Here is a 15,717-nt window from a genome sequence, read left to right on the forward strand (position 1 = left end):
TGAGGATAAACCTTATCCCCTCCTCAAGGTTATATATAATTATCCTTTGAAGATAAAATAGCATTTGTTATAGACGTTTTGTGTTTGTGCGGTTAAGTGTGCTGCCATATCTTTTCGTTTTTCTCATCTAAAAATACCACCTTCATAAAGCCCAAACAAACACCCAATCCACATGACAGAACGAAACAAGTCAGGGCTAGAAGGTTTTAAGGGTGGCAGTGGGGAAGTGAGGGCGAGTCTGGACTGCATCTGCCTGGTTTCAAGCACTGGGTTTACATTTCTTGCCTGATCACTGCAGTAAGGCTGGATTGGACTCTTTCACCCAGGTTTAGGTGCTCCGGGGACACAGACGGGAGGATGCGATTTCCAATCCGTTTACCCTTCCCAGGTCTGAGGGCCTCCACAGCTGGCCCTTGGCTGTGGTCAGTTTTTCCCACTTCTGCCTGCTTTTTCTTAAGACGTCTTATGGTAGCATCTTGCTAATGAAGAATTTGGTTTGAGATTTTGTGTAGTTTTTTACATGATGAAATGTCCCAGTTTTAGTGTAACAGTATCCATCACCATCCTTAAGATATCACTGCTGTTTAAATACTTCTGTCAATATTGTCGATTATTTACTAGTTTCATCAGATAGGTGGAGGTAACCAGGGATTTCTATTAACTGAGAACAAAATAGAGCGTTAATAAGTGACTCAAAAACCTCCAAAACATTATGCTAAAAGAAGTAATATATGAAAGGTTACATATGGTATGCTTCCATTTATATGAAAGATCTAGAGTAGATAAATCCATAGTGAAATAACTCAGAATAGTGGTTGCCAGAGGCTGAGGGTAGGGGCCGACTTGGGAGAGACCACTTAATGAATAAGGGATTCATTACCTTGAAGTAAATGAAATGTTTTGGAATTAGAGGTAGTGGCTGGGCGACACTGTAAATGTATTAATGCCACTGAGTTGTTCACTTTAAAATGGTTAATTTTATGTTACGTGAACCTCAATAATTTTTTATAAGTGGGCATGGTAAAAAAAGAAAGTGATTCAAAGGATACCATGGAGATCTCAGTAGGCTGAGATGGTGAGTAGGAAAACCTGCAAAACTGCTAGGTTTCCCAACATGGCAATTCTCCTCTAATCTCCAGACTCATCCACTCCAATGATGGTCTATTTTTGAGACACTTTTTAATATTACTGCCACACAATTATTGGAGAGAAAGCAGACCCTTTTCTAAAAGATCCAAAAAACAAAAAAGGAAAACAAACAAAACAACAAAAAAAGACTTCCTTTCAGAACGGTTCTTTGCCAACACAGCTGACCATGAAACTGCAGGCACCTGAAGTATTGATTAATTAGTGTTAGTTGTTCCTCCTGTGGTCATTTGAAGAAAAAGTGCCTGTGAGAGAACAGGGAAGGACAATCTGAAAGGAGGACAATGGGGACACAATGGGGTCACAAAGTCTGGAGAAGAGAGAAGCTGAAGAAAGAGGTAATGGACCACAGTGTTGGGCACTACAGAAGTCTAGCAGGATTGGGACTGAAAGGAACCATCTGATTCAGAAGGTGGGAGGTCCTGGCAAAAACATCCTGGGGATGGCCGGGCGTGGTGGCTCATGCCTGTAATCCCAGCACTTTGGGAGGCCAAGGTGGGTGGATCACCTGAGGTCAGGGGTTCAAGACCGGCTTTGCCAACATGGTGAAACCCCGTCTCTACTAAATATACAAAAATTAGCCGGGCATGGTGGCAGACGCCTGTAATCCCAGCTACTCAGGAGGCTGAGGCAGAGGAATCGCTTGAACCCTTGAGGCAGTGGCTGCAGTGAGCCGAGATCCCGCCACTGTACTCTAGCCTGGGCGGCAGAGTGAGACTCCGTCTCAAAAAAAAAAAAAAAAAAAAAGCATAGACCTAAATGTAAGAACCAAAACTATGAAGCTTCTAGAAGAAATTATAGGAGAAAATCTTAGTGACTTTGTGTTAGGCAAAGATTTCATAACCAGTTTGTGGAAAAAAGATTTCTTAAATAGGCAAATTCCATGAACTATGAAAGAAAAAAATACACTGGACTTCATAAAAATTAAAACCTTTTGTCTATTCATTTATTGCCATATATAAGCCACATGACATTTCTCCTTGCTCCAGCCTGGATACAGGAAACCCTTGTACAGTTGTCTATCCCAGCAGCTATCATATGCCAGGCTTATATTTGTGTAGTACAGACTGTACATCACTCAAGGGCAGAAAACATACCTTGTAAATGTCCTCACTGCCTAACATTTTGATCATTGCAAAGCCCAGGCAAAACTGCACAGTTCCACATCTGATTAGGACTCTTAGGTCACATGTTACCTTCAATTAAAAAAGACTAAAAAGTTGGTAAACAATCAAATACTCAAAAATCAAAAATTGTGATATATATTGATAGCATAATACAGCAAATCAAATGTTTTCAAAGAACTTTTAGTTATTGGGCATATAGTCATGATGGAAATTGAAAAATATGAAATACAGAAGACACTGTTTAGAAATAGACCAAAATACACACAGGATTTTAGAACATGGTAAAAGTGGCAATTCATTTCTGGGGAGAGATTGCTTATATCCATTGGAAAGAGCCTTTCCTTTCCTTTAAAGCCTGGCCACAGACTACTGACTCCACGACTGGGGGAAATGTGGAGCCCTGGGAGCAGAGAGCAAGCCTACCCTATGTCCCTCTGCCCCTTTGCCCCTCTGCCCACCTGGGCAGGCAGCCTTGGTTAAGACCCCAATAAGTAGTAGGCTCTCTAAAATATATCACAACCTTTAAAGCAGTCGTTCTATTTTAGGAAGACACTGTAAGAAAATAATCCTAAAAAGAAATATCAGTTGTAGAAGGACATCTATAAGGTGCTCCATTTATTTATTTATTGTTTATTTATTTATTCTGAGGCAGAGTCTCGTTCTGTCGCTGGAGTGCAATGGCGGGATCTCGGCTCACTGCAATCTCCACCTCCCGGGTTCAAGCGATTCTCCTGCTTTAGCCTCCCGAGTAGCTGGGATTACAGGCACCCGCCACCACGCCGGGCTAATTTTTTGTATTTTTAGTAGACCCAGGGTTTCGCTATGTTGGCCAGGCTTGTCTCGAACCCCTGACCTCGTGATCCGGCCTCCCAAAGTGCTAGGATTACAAGCGTGAGCCACCGCGCCCAGCCAGGTGTTCCATTTATATAGCAAAATACAAAAATGAAATGGTTAGAGGCACGAGGTCGCCTGGTGGGTGAGAGCAGCAGCCATGGATGGCTTTGCCAACAAACAGCTAAATTATAGAGGAACTACATATTGAAATGTAAATTCACGCATGAGGTCTGTATTAATATTGGAAATGCCTAAATAAAAATAATCTTTTTTTTCTGAGCCCGGGGGTTGGGGCATGGAGTGGCGTGGGGGAGTTGGGGTGGAGGGGGAGAGGGTCTTTCTACGTCGCCCACTGGTGTCAAACTCCTGGGCTCAAGCAATCCTCCCGCCTCAGCTTCGGAAGCAGCTGGGAATACAGGCGTGCGCCACCAAGCCCGGTTAAATAAAATCTGTTTCCCCCAGTTAAAAAAAAATTAATTTGTGTGGATATATAGGTGTATATATTTCTGGGGTATATAGGATATTTTGATGCAGGCATACAGTGTGTGATAATCACATCAGGGTAAATGAGGTATCCGTTACCTCAAGCATTTATCCTTTGTGTTACAATATAAAGATAATCTTAAAGGGAAAAAAAGAGCAGCACAGGTAGTACTAACTGCAGCTGTATAGAAACAATGCGTGCCATAAACAGTCATTTGAAGGAGAGGGGTTATGATTATTTACAATCATTAATGAATATGGCAATATTCTGGGCACTGACAAGAAAACTGCCACAAACATGCTGTCATAATGCACAATAAGCAAGGCTAAGCTGTGGTCGGGGCTCCCTCGCGCGCCCGTAAGCTCTGAATTTAGAATGGGGTTGACAGCTAGCTGATCAAGGGTTCTAAAAGGCCGGCGGCTAATGGACCACCAGGGGGCGCTCCACGCACGTCTCCACGTCCCCGGGCGCACCTCGCAGCCGCGCCTGCTCGCGGCCAGGCCGCTCCCTCCCTCCCTCACCAGCCCCGACCCTTCTCCGCCCCGTCCGACGCTAGGGGGCGCCGCAGGCTGCCCGGCTTGCGGCTCGCGGCCCGGGAGCGCAGGGGCTAGGTGGCGGCGGCCATGGACCGATTCGTTTGGACCAGCGGCCTCCTGGAGATCAACGAGACCCTGGTGATCCAGCAGCGCGGGGTGCGAATCTACGATGGCGAGGAGAAGGTAGGGCGTCGGCCAGCCTTCCCAAGGGGCTGTCGGAAGGGGTCCCCGGTGGGCGCGCGGCCCGGCTCGGTGTGGCCCGGTCCCCGGCCTAGCTCACGGCCCTCGGCGGCTCGGCCGGCCTCTGTGTGGGGCGCAGCGCTCTTGCGCTCCCCGCCGGTCGGTCGCACGCAGCGTGGGGCGCTCGGCCGCCTCCCCTGCTCGGGTCCCAACTTTGGCACGGTTCCCAGCAGGCGCGGATCGCGTCTGCTTCTCTCTGCCCGGAATGCTTCCGGGAGAGCACAGCCGCAGCGCCCGGGAGAAGGAGCGCTCGCAGTCTGCGGGCGCCGGGCGGCGATCCGGCAGTCGACTTCCTTGGCGTGTTTCCAGACCCCCTGACTACACCAGCCTCGGTGTCGGCACCCGACAGCCAGGTTCCGCCTTTCTGTGAGGAGGGCGCGGTGGCCGTACGGTCCCCAGCGGAAGCTTTAGCTTGGACCTCATGCAGTCGGAGGGATTAGCATATCTGGGCAGAGGGGTGAGGGATTGCTTCGAAAGGATTTCCTAAAGAGGTATCAGTGCCTTATTGGAATGCCCTTGCCAAAAGCTTTTGGGTTTTTGTTTTGTTTTCTAATTGCTTTAGAAAGGCGTTCTGAGCGTATGTTTTGTAAAGTGTTATATTAATAGTAGACCGTGCCTTGTAATGCAAGTATAAATCTTAGAAGGTGCGTTTTCAAATCGAGAGGAGAAATAGGAAGTGTAAGTAAATATTTTGTAGATACTTTGTTGAAACTATGAAATCTTTTGTCCTGGATTGAAATGTATAAACTGGAATTAGAAAAAATTTAAAACTCACTTACCCACAAGCATTTTTGGTTTCCAGAAGTTTTAATTTGCTGCCTCTCTTCCCTTGCCGTTTTATTAACGACACTTTCCGCTGTACTTTGATATAAGTTACTGAACTCATAGCTTTTCCTGGTCAGTACTTACAGCTATTTACAGGCACAGGTGACTTTGGACCCGGTCCTCTGACTCCCTTAGGGCATTTTCTATGGGCTGGTTGCCTGTATTATTGAGTAAAGGTCTTTTCCTTAAATAATTTGCTTGGACCTAACTTCACTTACTGCCTTAGCACTTCTTAATTTAATTAATTAATTAATTAATTTTGAGATGGAGTCTTGCTCTGTGGCCAGCCTGGAGTGCAGTGGCGCGATCTCGGCTCACTGCAACCTCCGCCTCCCGGGTTCACGTCATTCTCCTGCCTCAGCCTCCTGAGTAGCTGGGACTACAGGCGCCTGCAACCACGCCCAGCTAATTTTTGTATATTTAGTAGAGACGGGGTTTCACCATATTGGCCAGGCTGGTCTCAAACTCCTGACCTCAAATGATCCACCCACCTGGGCCTCCTAAAGAGCTGGGATTACAGACTCGTGAGCCACTGTGCCCAGCCTGCTTTAGCACTTTAACTAGCTTGATCTCAAGTTGAGTCTTCTATCCCTGGATTGGAGTGACAAGCTGTTTTTTTCTCTTTTCTTACCAATTTACATCTTTGTAACTATTTTAAATGGGAAGGTTAATCCACCTCCCCTTCCTCGGCGTTTTGATTTTGTCCCCCCTTTGAGAGGAACTGAATGTTGACAGTGGTAGATCTGTCCTCAGAGACTCCTCCAGTGCCACTCCCTGAGGGAGCACTAGGAAGTCATGCTTTTGCAGAGCGTGGCATGATACAGTTCTATGGAACTCCAATTTGAAGACTAGGAACACCTTTGCTGGCAGGCAGTATAGCTGTGATAGATTTAAAACAGTGTAAAATAACAGCCATTAGTAGTTTTATATGAAAGATACATTGTTGAACCAGCGAGTTTTAATTTTTACTTTAAAATTTTTGCTGCTTGTATTAGCAGACAAGTATATAGATGTCAGAGGTTTAAGAAACAAATCATGGGGAAAACATTGCTTGAGACCCTGTGATCTAGTCCAGAATTAACTCTTCTAAAAGCTTGAAATTGGAGTGGAGCTCTAAGAGGGTTCTCCTTACCACTGTGCCCCAGAGCTGGACTTAGTCACTTGCTCAGCTGCCTTGCAGCTATGTGGTCCCTAGGCTGAATGAGGTACAGGCTGACTCCTGGGGGAAAGTGCGGTATCCTGGCTTCCTTCACCTGTTGGAAGGTTTCCAGACTTCTGTGGTGCTAAAGACTCTACAAGGCTACACACATTAGCCCCCAAATCTGATGAAGTTAGTCTCCCTTTTAGGATGCCTCACTGGCTCTTTTGGCCTAGGGACTGCAGTCCAGATTGCTTAGTCTTCATAGTTTTGCGTCCCAACCCATTCTCTGGGCAAGCGTGCGCATGGCTGTCTTCTAGACTAGTTTGATTGTTCCTGGAGCACAGAAGGTGTGCCTTGCTCATCCTTGTATCTCCTGGCTGGTTGTAGGTGTGAAACACATTTTTTTAAAAACCTGAATAATTAAAGTACCTACTGTGAGCCAAGAGCTGTATATGTCATCTCATTTAATCCTCTCAACAGGAATATGAGGTATTTTACTGAATGAGAAAGTAACTCGAAGAGATACAGTGACTTGCCTAAGATCCACAGAGAGAGATTTAAATCTCTGTTGATCAGAATCAAAGCCTGTGCTTTGTTCATGGAGCTACAGTGAGCCGAGATCATGCCACTGCACTCCAGCCTAGGCAACTGAGCGAGATTCTGTCTCGGAAAAAAAAAAAGGACTTCATAATATGGCAGCCACCGGTGCCACCCTTGATGTAATGTTTAATACAGCTAATCTTCCCAAAGATGAGGAAACTGACACCCACAGCTGATAGTTGAGAAAACTGAGCTGTCCAAGGTCACACAACTAGTAACTGGTGGAGATAGAATTGCAAACCAGATCCAATGGACTGCTCTTCCCACCGCCCAAGTGCCTCTTATGAATAATACATGCATACTTGCTTGTTTATACAGGCACAGTTTTCATGGGCTCATTATGACTGGATAATGTGTTTACTTTCGTAAGGAGTGTAGGCAGGTCATTTGTTTGAATTCACAGACACTTCTGTAGCCTCAGCTAATTTAAAAAATAATGTTAGTAATGTGTAAAGTGGCAAATTGGCAGCATATATCAGAAGATTTAGAAATGTTTATTCTTTTTCAGCTAACTATTTCACTTTTAGGAATTTACCCTTGGGAAAGAATCAGAGATGCATAAAAATATTACATGTGGAGAATGCTCATCTCAGATGTTATTATAATATTACACATAATATTATTATATATGGAAAAATTGGAAGCAATCTGAATGTCCACCATAGGGATTGGTTAATTAAATTATGGCATGAGGCCAGGTGTGGTGGCTCACGCCTGTAATCCCAGCACTTTGAGAGGCTGAGGCGGGTGGATCACCTGAGGTCAGGAGTTCAAGACCAGCCTGGCCAACATGGTGAAACCCCATCTCTACTAAAAACACAAAAAATTAGCTGGGCGTGGTGGCGGGGCCTGTAATCCCAGCTACTTGGGAGGCTAAGGCAGGAGAATGGCTTGAACCCGGGTGGCGGAGGTTGCAGTGAGCCAAGATTGTGCTGTTGCACTCCAGCCTGGGCAACAAGAGCGAAACTCCATCTCAAAAAAAAAAAAAGATTTATGGCATGCCCTAATTAGCATGAGGAATTGCCAATGATAGGTTGCTAACTATATTTTATAACTATACTATTAATAATAGTTATAAAACTCTGTCCTATTCTATTTAAAGATTATACATATGTATACATAAACATCTATGTATATATACACACACACTCTGGCTGGTATGAATTATTTCATTTTCTTTTTCAGACTCTAAATATTTTCCAGATTTTCAACACTGAACATGCATTATTTTATAATAGAAAATATGTAAATTTAAAAAACCAGGGTAATAACTTTTCAGTGAGTGCTGAAGTCAGATCACTTTTTTTTTTTTTTTTTTGGCGGGGGGAGATGGAGTCTCGCTGTGTCGCCCAGGCTGGAGTGCAGTGGCACGATCTCGGCTCACTGTAAGCTCCACCTCCTGGGTTCATGCCATTCTCCTGCCTCAGCCTCCCGAGTAGCTGGGACTACAGGCGCCTGCCACCACGCCCAGCTAATTGTTTTGTATTTTTTTTAGTAGAGACAGGTTTTCACCGTGTTAGCCATGATGGTCTTGATCTCCTGACCTCGTGGTGCACCCGCCTGGGCCTCCCAAAGTCCTGGGATTATAGGCGTGAGCCACAGCGCCCAGCCATATTTTTAACATATTATTTTAAATTCAAAACAATTCCAGTCTTATTTTAATAAACTGGACACTCACTAAAATGCTTTCCTTAGTGTTTATGTTGTAAGGTTGCCTTATAAATGGGACTATCCTTTTAACTTTTTTTTGTTTTTCAGCTCCCACTTAGCATCAAATATAACTTTTAAAATAACCGAATATTCCTGGAAAGGACACAAGCAAGCCCTACCTTATGGCAAATTCCACTTTCTAGTAACTCGAAATAGAAACTTCCAATATATATCTTGCTTTTAACAGAAACGCAGGGGTTTAATTCATTAATCTCTTGGGTTCCAGTTCTAAAACTTGCTTATTTATATAACTTTCAGGGCACAGTAACAAGTAGTGAGGGTTAAAGTTTTGGTCCTAAAGACCTAGCTGGCATTTCTTTGTGATTGTATTGAAGTTTTGAAGAACATTTTAAAATTTATATTTTGAATAGCTGATACATACCTAAAGAGTATGTCCTAGTCAGCTCGGCTGCTAAAACAAAATACCATAGCCTGGGTGGCTTAAACAACAGGCATTTATTTCTCATAGTTCTGGAGACTGGGAAGTCTAAGATCAAGGTGCTGACAGATTTGGTTCTTGGTAAGGAGACTCTTCCTGGCTTGCAGATGGCCACAATTTGCTTGTGTACTTGCATGGTCTTTTCTCAGCACGTGTTCATGGAGATGAAGCCCTCCTGTCTCTTCCTCTTCTCATAAGGATACTAGTCCCATCATGAGGGCCCCACCTCACGACCTTCTAAACCTAATCACCTCCCAATGGTTCCATCACCAAATACCATCGCGTTGAGGGTTAGGCCTTCAACATATGAATTTGGGGGTTTTCATTTAATGCTAATGGGTTTTACGCCTTCTTAGAAAGGTCTTCTCCCCTCAGATTATTTAAAAATTATCTCATGATTTTTTTCTAGTGCTTTTATAATTTTTTTCGTTTTTTACTTGATTGATCCATCTAGAATTCATTTTGGTGCATTATATTAGGTATAAATCCAGACATACGGGTTTTTCTTTTTCCTACCTGGCGACCCAGTTGTCCCACTGCCATTGATTTAATCTCCATCCATATTTATTTTTGTATGTATTTGTATCTATTCCTGGATTTTGTTTTTATTAAAAAATGTTAAGAGTGTTATACATGAATTCAGTTGCAAAGAAATTCAATCAGTAGTGAAGTGTAGAGGTAAAAAAGAGCTCTTCGCTTCCCTTCTACCTCTTTCCTCACACTTTTTCTGAGATAATGATTGTTAACAGATAATTGTGTGTTCCTTTTAGACCCTTTTCACTACTTGTGTTTCTACAAACACACATATATACAGCATATGTAGTATTGTAAATTGCTGTAAATCACTTTCTTTCCCACTCATCCAGTGTCTTAGAGTTCTATGGTAATCCATGCAGTTCTACCTCATCATTTCTTTTTAACCTTTGCATGGATTGCAGAGTATGAATGTGTATCATACCTGGTTGTTGTTTGCATTTTTTTCTAATTCTGTCAAGACTATACAGATAGCTTATGAAGTATGTAGCATTGGTTCTCTTTACTTTGTGGTAAGCCTATTCTAAAAGTGAAATGTTTATTTATATGATTAACTTAGTGTTGTATAATTTATGAAGAAGAAAATCTGAACCACAATGAGTGGTATATTATTAATATTTTGTGATGCTCTTTCTTTCTAGATAAAATTTGATGCTGGGACTCTCCTTCTTAGTACACACCGACTGATTTGGAGAGATCAGAAAAATCATGTAAGATACAGTTTTTTACATCTGTTGAAGGTTTTATTTTGTTTATTTATTTTTTAGAGACAGGGTCTTGCTGTATTGCCCAGGCTGATCTCTAACTTCTGGGCTCAAGTGATTCTCCTGGCCTCAACCTCCCAAGTAGCCGGGACTACAGGAGTGAGCCACCATTGTAGGTTTTAAATCACTGAAACTTTTTCTTCTTTTTTCATGTCTGGTAAAACTTATATAATGAATGCAATAATAAATTTTCCTTTTCTGAATGACAAAAGAGTGTGTCCCGTATAATTTCTCTGAATGGAGTGCAGAAACAGGAGTTAGCGTGTTGTCCCTTATTCAGCTCCAGAAAAGTCCATGTAGTTACTGGATGGAGAATCATGTTTTTTAAATACCAAATTCTACTCTATATCTAAATGGTCCATGTATAACAGGGGAATAATTCCCCCATCAGTTGTGAGGGAGTCTTTAAAAAGAGCTCGTATGTCCTTAAAACCAAATTGTGTTCTGGGTTGTTGTTGAGAATCAGGAGACTAGGCCTGCCATCAAGTGCATGCCTTTATCTAGATATTGAGATCTGTCTCTAAGTCACTCAGCAAGAGGAGTCCCCCACACCCCCCCCCCTTTTTTTTTTTTGAGACAGAGTCTTGCTCTGTCACCCAGGCTGGAGTGCAGTGGTGTGATCTCGGCTCACTGCAACCTCCGCCTCCCAGGTTCAAGCGATTCTCCTGCCTCAGCCTCCCGAGTAGCTGGGATTACAGGCATGTGCCACCATGCCCAGCTAATTTTTGTATTTTTTAACAGAGACAGGGTTTAGCCATATTGTTCAGGCTGACCTGACCTCGCGATCCGCCCACCTCAGCCTCCCAAAGTTCTGGGATTACAGTTGTAAGCCACCTTGCCCAACCTGTTGTTGTTTTTTTTTTTTTTTTAAGGAAGATGGAGAGTTATATGTATGTAGAGCTGATATATATCTTTATTTCCTAGAGCTTCAACCTGAATGTATATATACATTAATTTCAGCATTGCCAGTAAGATGGCTATCTCATCTGTGTTTTTATTTTCCTGATTGTTCTCCCAAACCCCCGTGAAATTTTAGTACCACGAATAAACTATATACTGTACTGTAGCCCTTGAAGGGCTGCTAACTATTACAATATCTGACTTTTTTGCACCCTGGGAACTAATTTTTGTCTCCTAGGTCTGATATTGCCCCTGTTGATAAGGCATGCCTTAGAGCGGGAGTCCCCAACTCCCCGGGCCACGGGCCAGTACTGGTCTGTGGCCTGTTAGGAACTGGGTCACATAGCAGGGGGTGAGTGACAGGTGAGCAAGCATTACCACCGGAGCTCCACTTCCCATCAGATCAGCAGACGCATTAGATTCTCGTAGGAGCACGAACCATATTGTGAACTGTGCATGCAAGGGATCTAGGTCGTGCACTCCTTATGAGAGTCTAATGCCTGATGATCTGAAGTGGAACAGTTTCACCCCGAAACCACAACGCCCTGCTCTCCAGGAAATGCTGTCTTCCACGAAACCAGTCCCTGATACAAAAAAGGTTGGGGACTGCTGCCTTAGACTGTTAATATTATCTAATCCTTTTACAAGTAATATATATTCAGGAAATAAATCTTTTTGGGGAGGATAGAATGCATGTCCTTAAACCATATGTTGATAAGTTAATCTTAGTATAATTTTTTGATTATCATATAAAGAGGTCCATCTGGACAAATTTTAGACTTACTACATTGCTAGTCACATAAAAATTAAACATAACTGTTTATATATGTTAAAACTAAGGCCAGGTGTGGTGGCTCATGCCTGTAACCCCAGCACTTTGGGAGGCTGAGGCAGTGGATCACCTGATGTTGGGAGTTCGAGACCAGACTGACCAACATGGAGAAGCCCCATCTCTACTAAAAATACAAAATTAGCTGGGCGTGGTGGCACATGTCTGTCATCCCAGCTACTCGGGAGGCTGAGACAGGAAAATCGCTTGAACCTGAGAGGCAGAGGTTGCAATGAGCCAAGGTTGCGCCATTGCACTCCAGCCTGGGCAACAAGAATGAAACTCCGTCTCAAAAAAAAAAAAAAAAAAATTAAACATACTGGCTAGACACAGTGGCTCATGCCTGTAAATCCCGGCACTTTGGGAGGCCGAGGCAGGGGGATCACTTGAGATCAGGAGTTCAAGACTAGCATGTCCAATGTGGTGAAAGCCCATCTCTCCTAAAAATACAAAAATGAGCCAGGCACGGTGGCTTACACCTATAATCCCAGCTACTTGGGAAGCTAAGGGGGGAGGATCACTTGAACCTGGGAGGCAGAGGTTGCAGTGAGCCAAGATTGTACTACTGCACTCTAGCTTGGCTGACAGAGCGAGACTCCGTCTCAAAAAAAAAAAAAAGTTAAACATGGATAAAGGGATACTACATCAATATTTTTTGTTTAAAACTATTAATAATTGCATATGGGCATATGAGTGAAGTATGGAAAATTATAAAGAAGAGAAAATCATCTACATTAATGCCCTCCTTAAAATTGTTTTGACGTATCTGTTTTGTTTTTTGCTTTCAGTGTAAGAAAATATTACAAGTAAAACATTTTCGTAGAAACATTACTCTTAGAAAATGCACCCATTGTGGCTGGGTCCGGTGGCTCCTGCCTGTAATCTCTGCACTTTGGGAGGCCAAGGCAGGCAGATCACGAGGTCAGGAGATCGAGACCATTCTGGCTAACATGGTGAAACCCCGTCTCTACTAAAAATACAAAAAAATTAGCCAGGCGTGGTGGCGGGCGCCTGTAGTCCCAGCTACTTGGGAGGCTGAGGCAGGAGAATGGTGTGAACCTGGGAGGCAGAGGTTGCAGTGAGCCAAGATCACGCCACTGCACTCCAGCCTGGGCGACAGAGCGAGACTCCGTCTCAAAAAAAAAAAAGAAAATGCACCCATTGTAAAAACAAAAGCTAGTGACAGCTTCTTTTAAACTTCTTATGTTCTTCCATGCAGCCACATGCCACCACAGTATCGTTTCCATTTAATTTTTCCTTAAGTTCATTTAAGTAACAAAATCATTGTTTTTCATTATTTTTATTATTAGGGTATATGGCACTGTAATGCTATAAAACAAGGATTTCTGACAAGTGTTATGGATGTTGTTTAGAGTCTTTGATTTAAGCTATTGATTTCCTTCTAGGAGTGTTGCATGGCCGTTCTCCTTTCCCAAATTGTGTTCATTGAAGAACAGGCAGCTGGAATTGGGAAGAGGTAAGGTCTATATAGTACAGTCTTTATTCACAGAAAACATTTCCTGTTATGCTATTGGTCAGAAGGTCCTATCTTAGACTCAATGATGTATGAATTGATTCTTAAGCATGAATAATTTGCTGTAATATCCTTGTTTATTATACATGGGTCATAATAAAGAAATGTGGGCCTGGTGCGGTGGCTCACGCCTGTAATCCCAGCACTTTGGGAGGCTGAGGCGGGCAGATCACGAGGTCAGGAGATCGAGACCATCTGGCTAACATGGTTAAACCCTGTCTCTACTCAAAATACAAAAAATTAGCCGGGTGTGGTGGCGGGCGCCTGTAGACTTAGCTACTTGGGAGGCTGAGGCAGGAGAATGGCATGAACCTGGGAGGCGGAGCTTGCAGTGAGCTGAGATCGGGCCACTGCACTCCAGTCTGGGGGACAGAGCGAGACCTCGTTTCAAAAATAATAATAATAAATAAATAAATAAATAAAAATAAAAAAAAGAAATGTGGCCCAGTTATCATTATCTTTCCATAGACACTTTGCTTTCACATGCCTGTGTACCTGTCATTTCATACTTAAAATCGGAAATAACCTATTTGAGAAAAATAACTGACTTTGCTTCTGTTTCTAACCTGATCATTAAGTTTGTTTCTCAGGTTTTACTTGTTCAGATAGCAGAGTTAAACAGCATATAATAATAGTTACTATACAAAGCAGGACATTTATCAGAATAATAGCAGGTACAATGAACAATTAGACCAGGGTAACAAGGATACAATGGGACCATCCCAGGCAAACCAGGAGATGAGGCCACCTTGGTATAAAGGTGTAAGTTCAAATGTTCTGTTTATTCAAATATACCGAAAACTTGGCTTTATATTTTAAGTGCATGTCATTGAGGAGACATGAACAAATATTATTGGCATGGGATTTTTTTTTCCTATGTAGGCTTATCTTTAGGTTTAGCATAATTAGGCATTTCAGTAGAAGTTAAACAATGTTGAGCTTCACTGGACATGCAATGCATGCTTTGATCATAATGTTATGATTTACTGTAAAATATTATTTATTTGACATAAAAGAAACCAATGTTTTAAAAAATTAATAAGCCATAGATTTTTTTAAGCCATAGATTTTTAGGGTAGATTGTTATTATGATTTATATTTTCCCCTTATCAATTTTCTCCACTGTATTAAGTTCTAAAAAGTAAACTTTAAGGTTGTTTCCAGGTTATTTGAATTTTCCTTTCCTGTGTTCCAAGGAAATCTAAACTAAAAAAAAATTTTAAATATTTACCTTCACGTTAATGTCTTATTTTTTAAACATGTCCAGTGAGGAGGACTTCAGTAATATGCCAAGTTAACTTTTGTCAAGTATTCTCTTTAGTTCCCAGCCCCTCCCCTCAAACAGTTATATTTGCATTGATTTCAAGATGTGTACATTTCACCTTTTAACATCTCTGAAGATGCTTTTTTTTATTTCATAGATTTAAAATTTAATGAAGTATAGTAATTGGATGACTTGATAAAAGACTATATACAAAATTTGGCATAGATTTTTTATGCTTACTTTGGAGCTTTTAAACTTTATTTGATTATACTTACTACTTTTTCAATGGGTGTCCTTTCACAGAATCTGATAGTAGGGCTGAGGGTTTTTTTTAGTTTCAAAGACTATGAAATGCTTTTGCTTGGTTATCTTATCATAATTGTCATAGTTTTGTTGCTCTACTTGATGATTTGTTTCAGACAGTTCTATGATTCTGCTCACATAGTTTATTTTCTCACTTCACTTAAAGAAGTTTACCACAAGGGAATAGGAGGAGTCCTTACAAGACTGGCCCTACCCATTCACACTGAGGAGGCCCAATGCCTGGTGTTTCAATTTTACAGTAATATTTGGGTAACCATATGGTTCCAAAAAAAGAAAAGTAAAATTGAGTGTGTATCTATAGCATGATCAACACAGAAAAAGCACTAAACTAGGTACCTGGGATACTTTGAGTTTTTTAGTTTCCCAGATCTTTATAGGATTGCTTATTGACTAGGTTGAAAAAAAAAGGAGGAAAACAGACTTATTAAGCTGACCAAATATAGTGGTATTTTTAATAGCATAGAAGATAATGATAGTCATAAAGAT

The 15,717-nt window shown here is 42.1% G+C and overlaps 1 protein-coding gene across 3 annotated transcripts in view; it reads left to right on the top strand.

Moving 5' to 3' along the window:
• The first annotated feature begins 3,607 nt into the window (after positions 1-3,607).
• Positions 3,608-15,717, top strand: part of VPS36 (vacuolar protein sorting 36 homolog) — a 36,934-nt gene continuing 24,824 nt past the window's right edge. The window contains exons 1-3 of one of the 3 annotated variants that reach the window (XM_025364248.1): positions 3,608-4,858; positions 10,258-10,326; positions 13,516-13,586. In XM_025364248.1, coding sequence (XP_025220033.1) covers positions 13,525-13,586 — 62 coding nt within the window. In that variant the 5' untranslated portion in view covers positions 3,608-4,858; positions 10,258-10,326; positions 13,516-13,524. The remainder of the gene's footprint in view (positions 4,859-10,257; positions 10,327-13,515; positions 13,587-15,717) is intronic. The other 2 variants (XM_025364246.1, XM_025364247.1) reach the window with 2 other exon arrangements.

This window comes from Theropithecus gelada, chromosome 17, assembly GCF_003255815.1.
Source record: "Theropithecus gelada isolate Dixy chromosome 17, Tgel_1.0, whole genome shotgun sequence".
Classification (NCBI taxonomy): domain Eukaryota; kingdom Metazoa; phylum Chordata; class Mammalia; order Primates; family Cercopithecidae; genus Theropithecus; species Theropithecus gelada.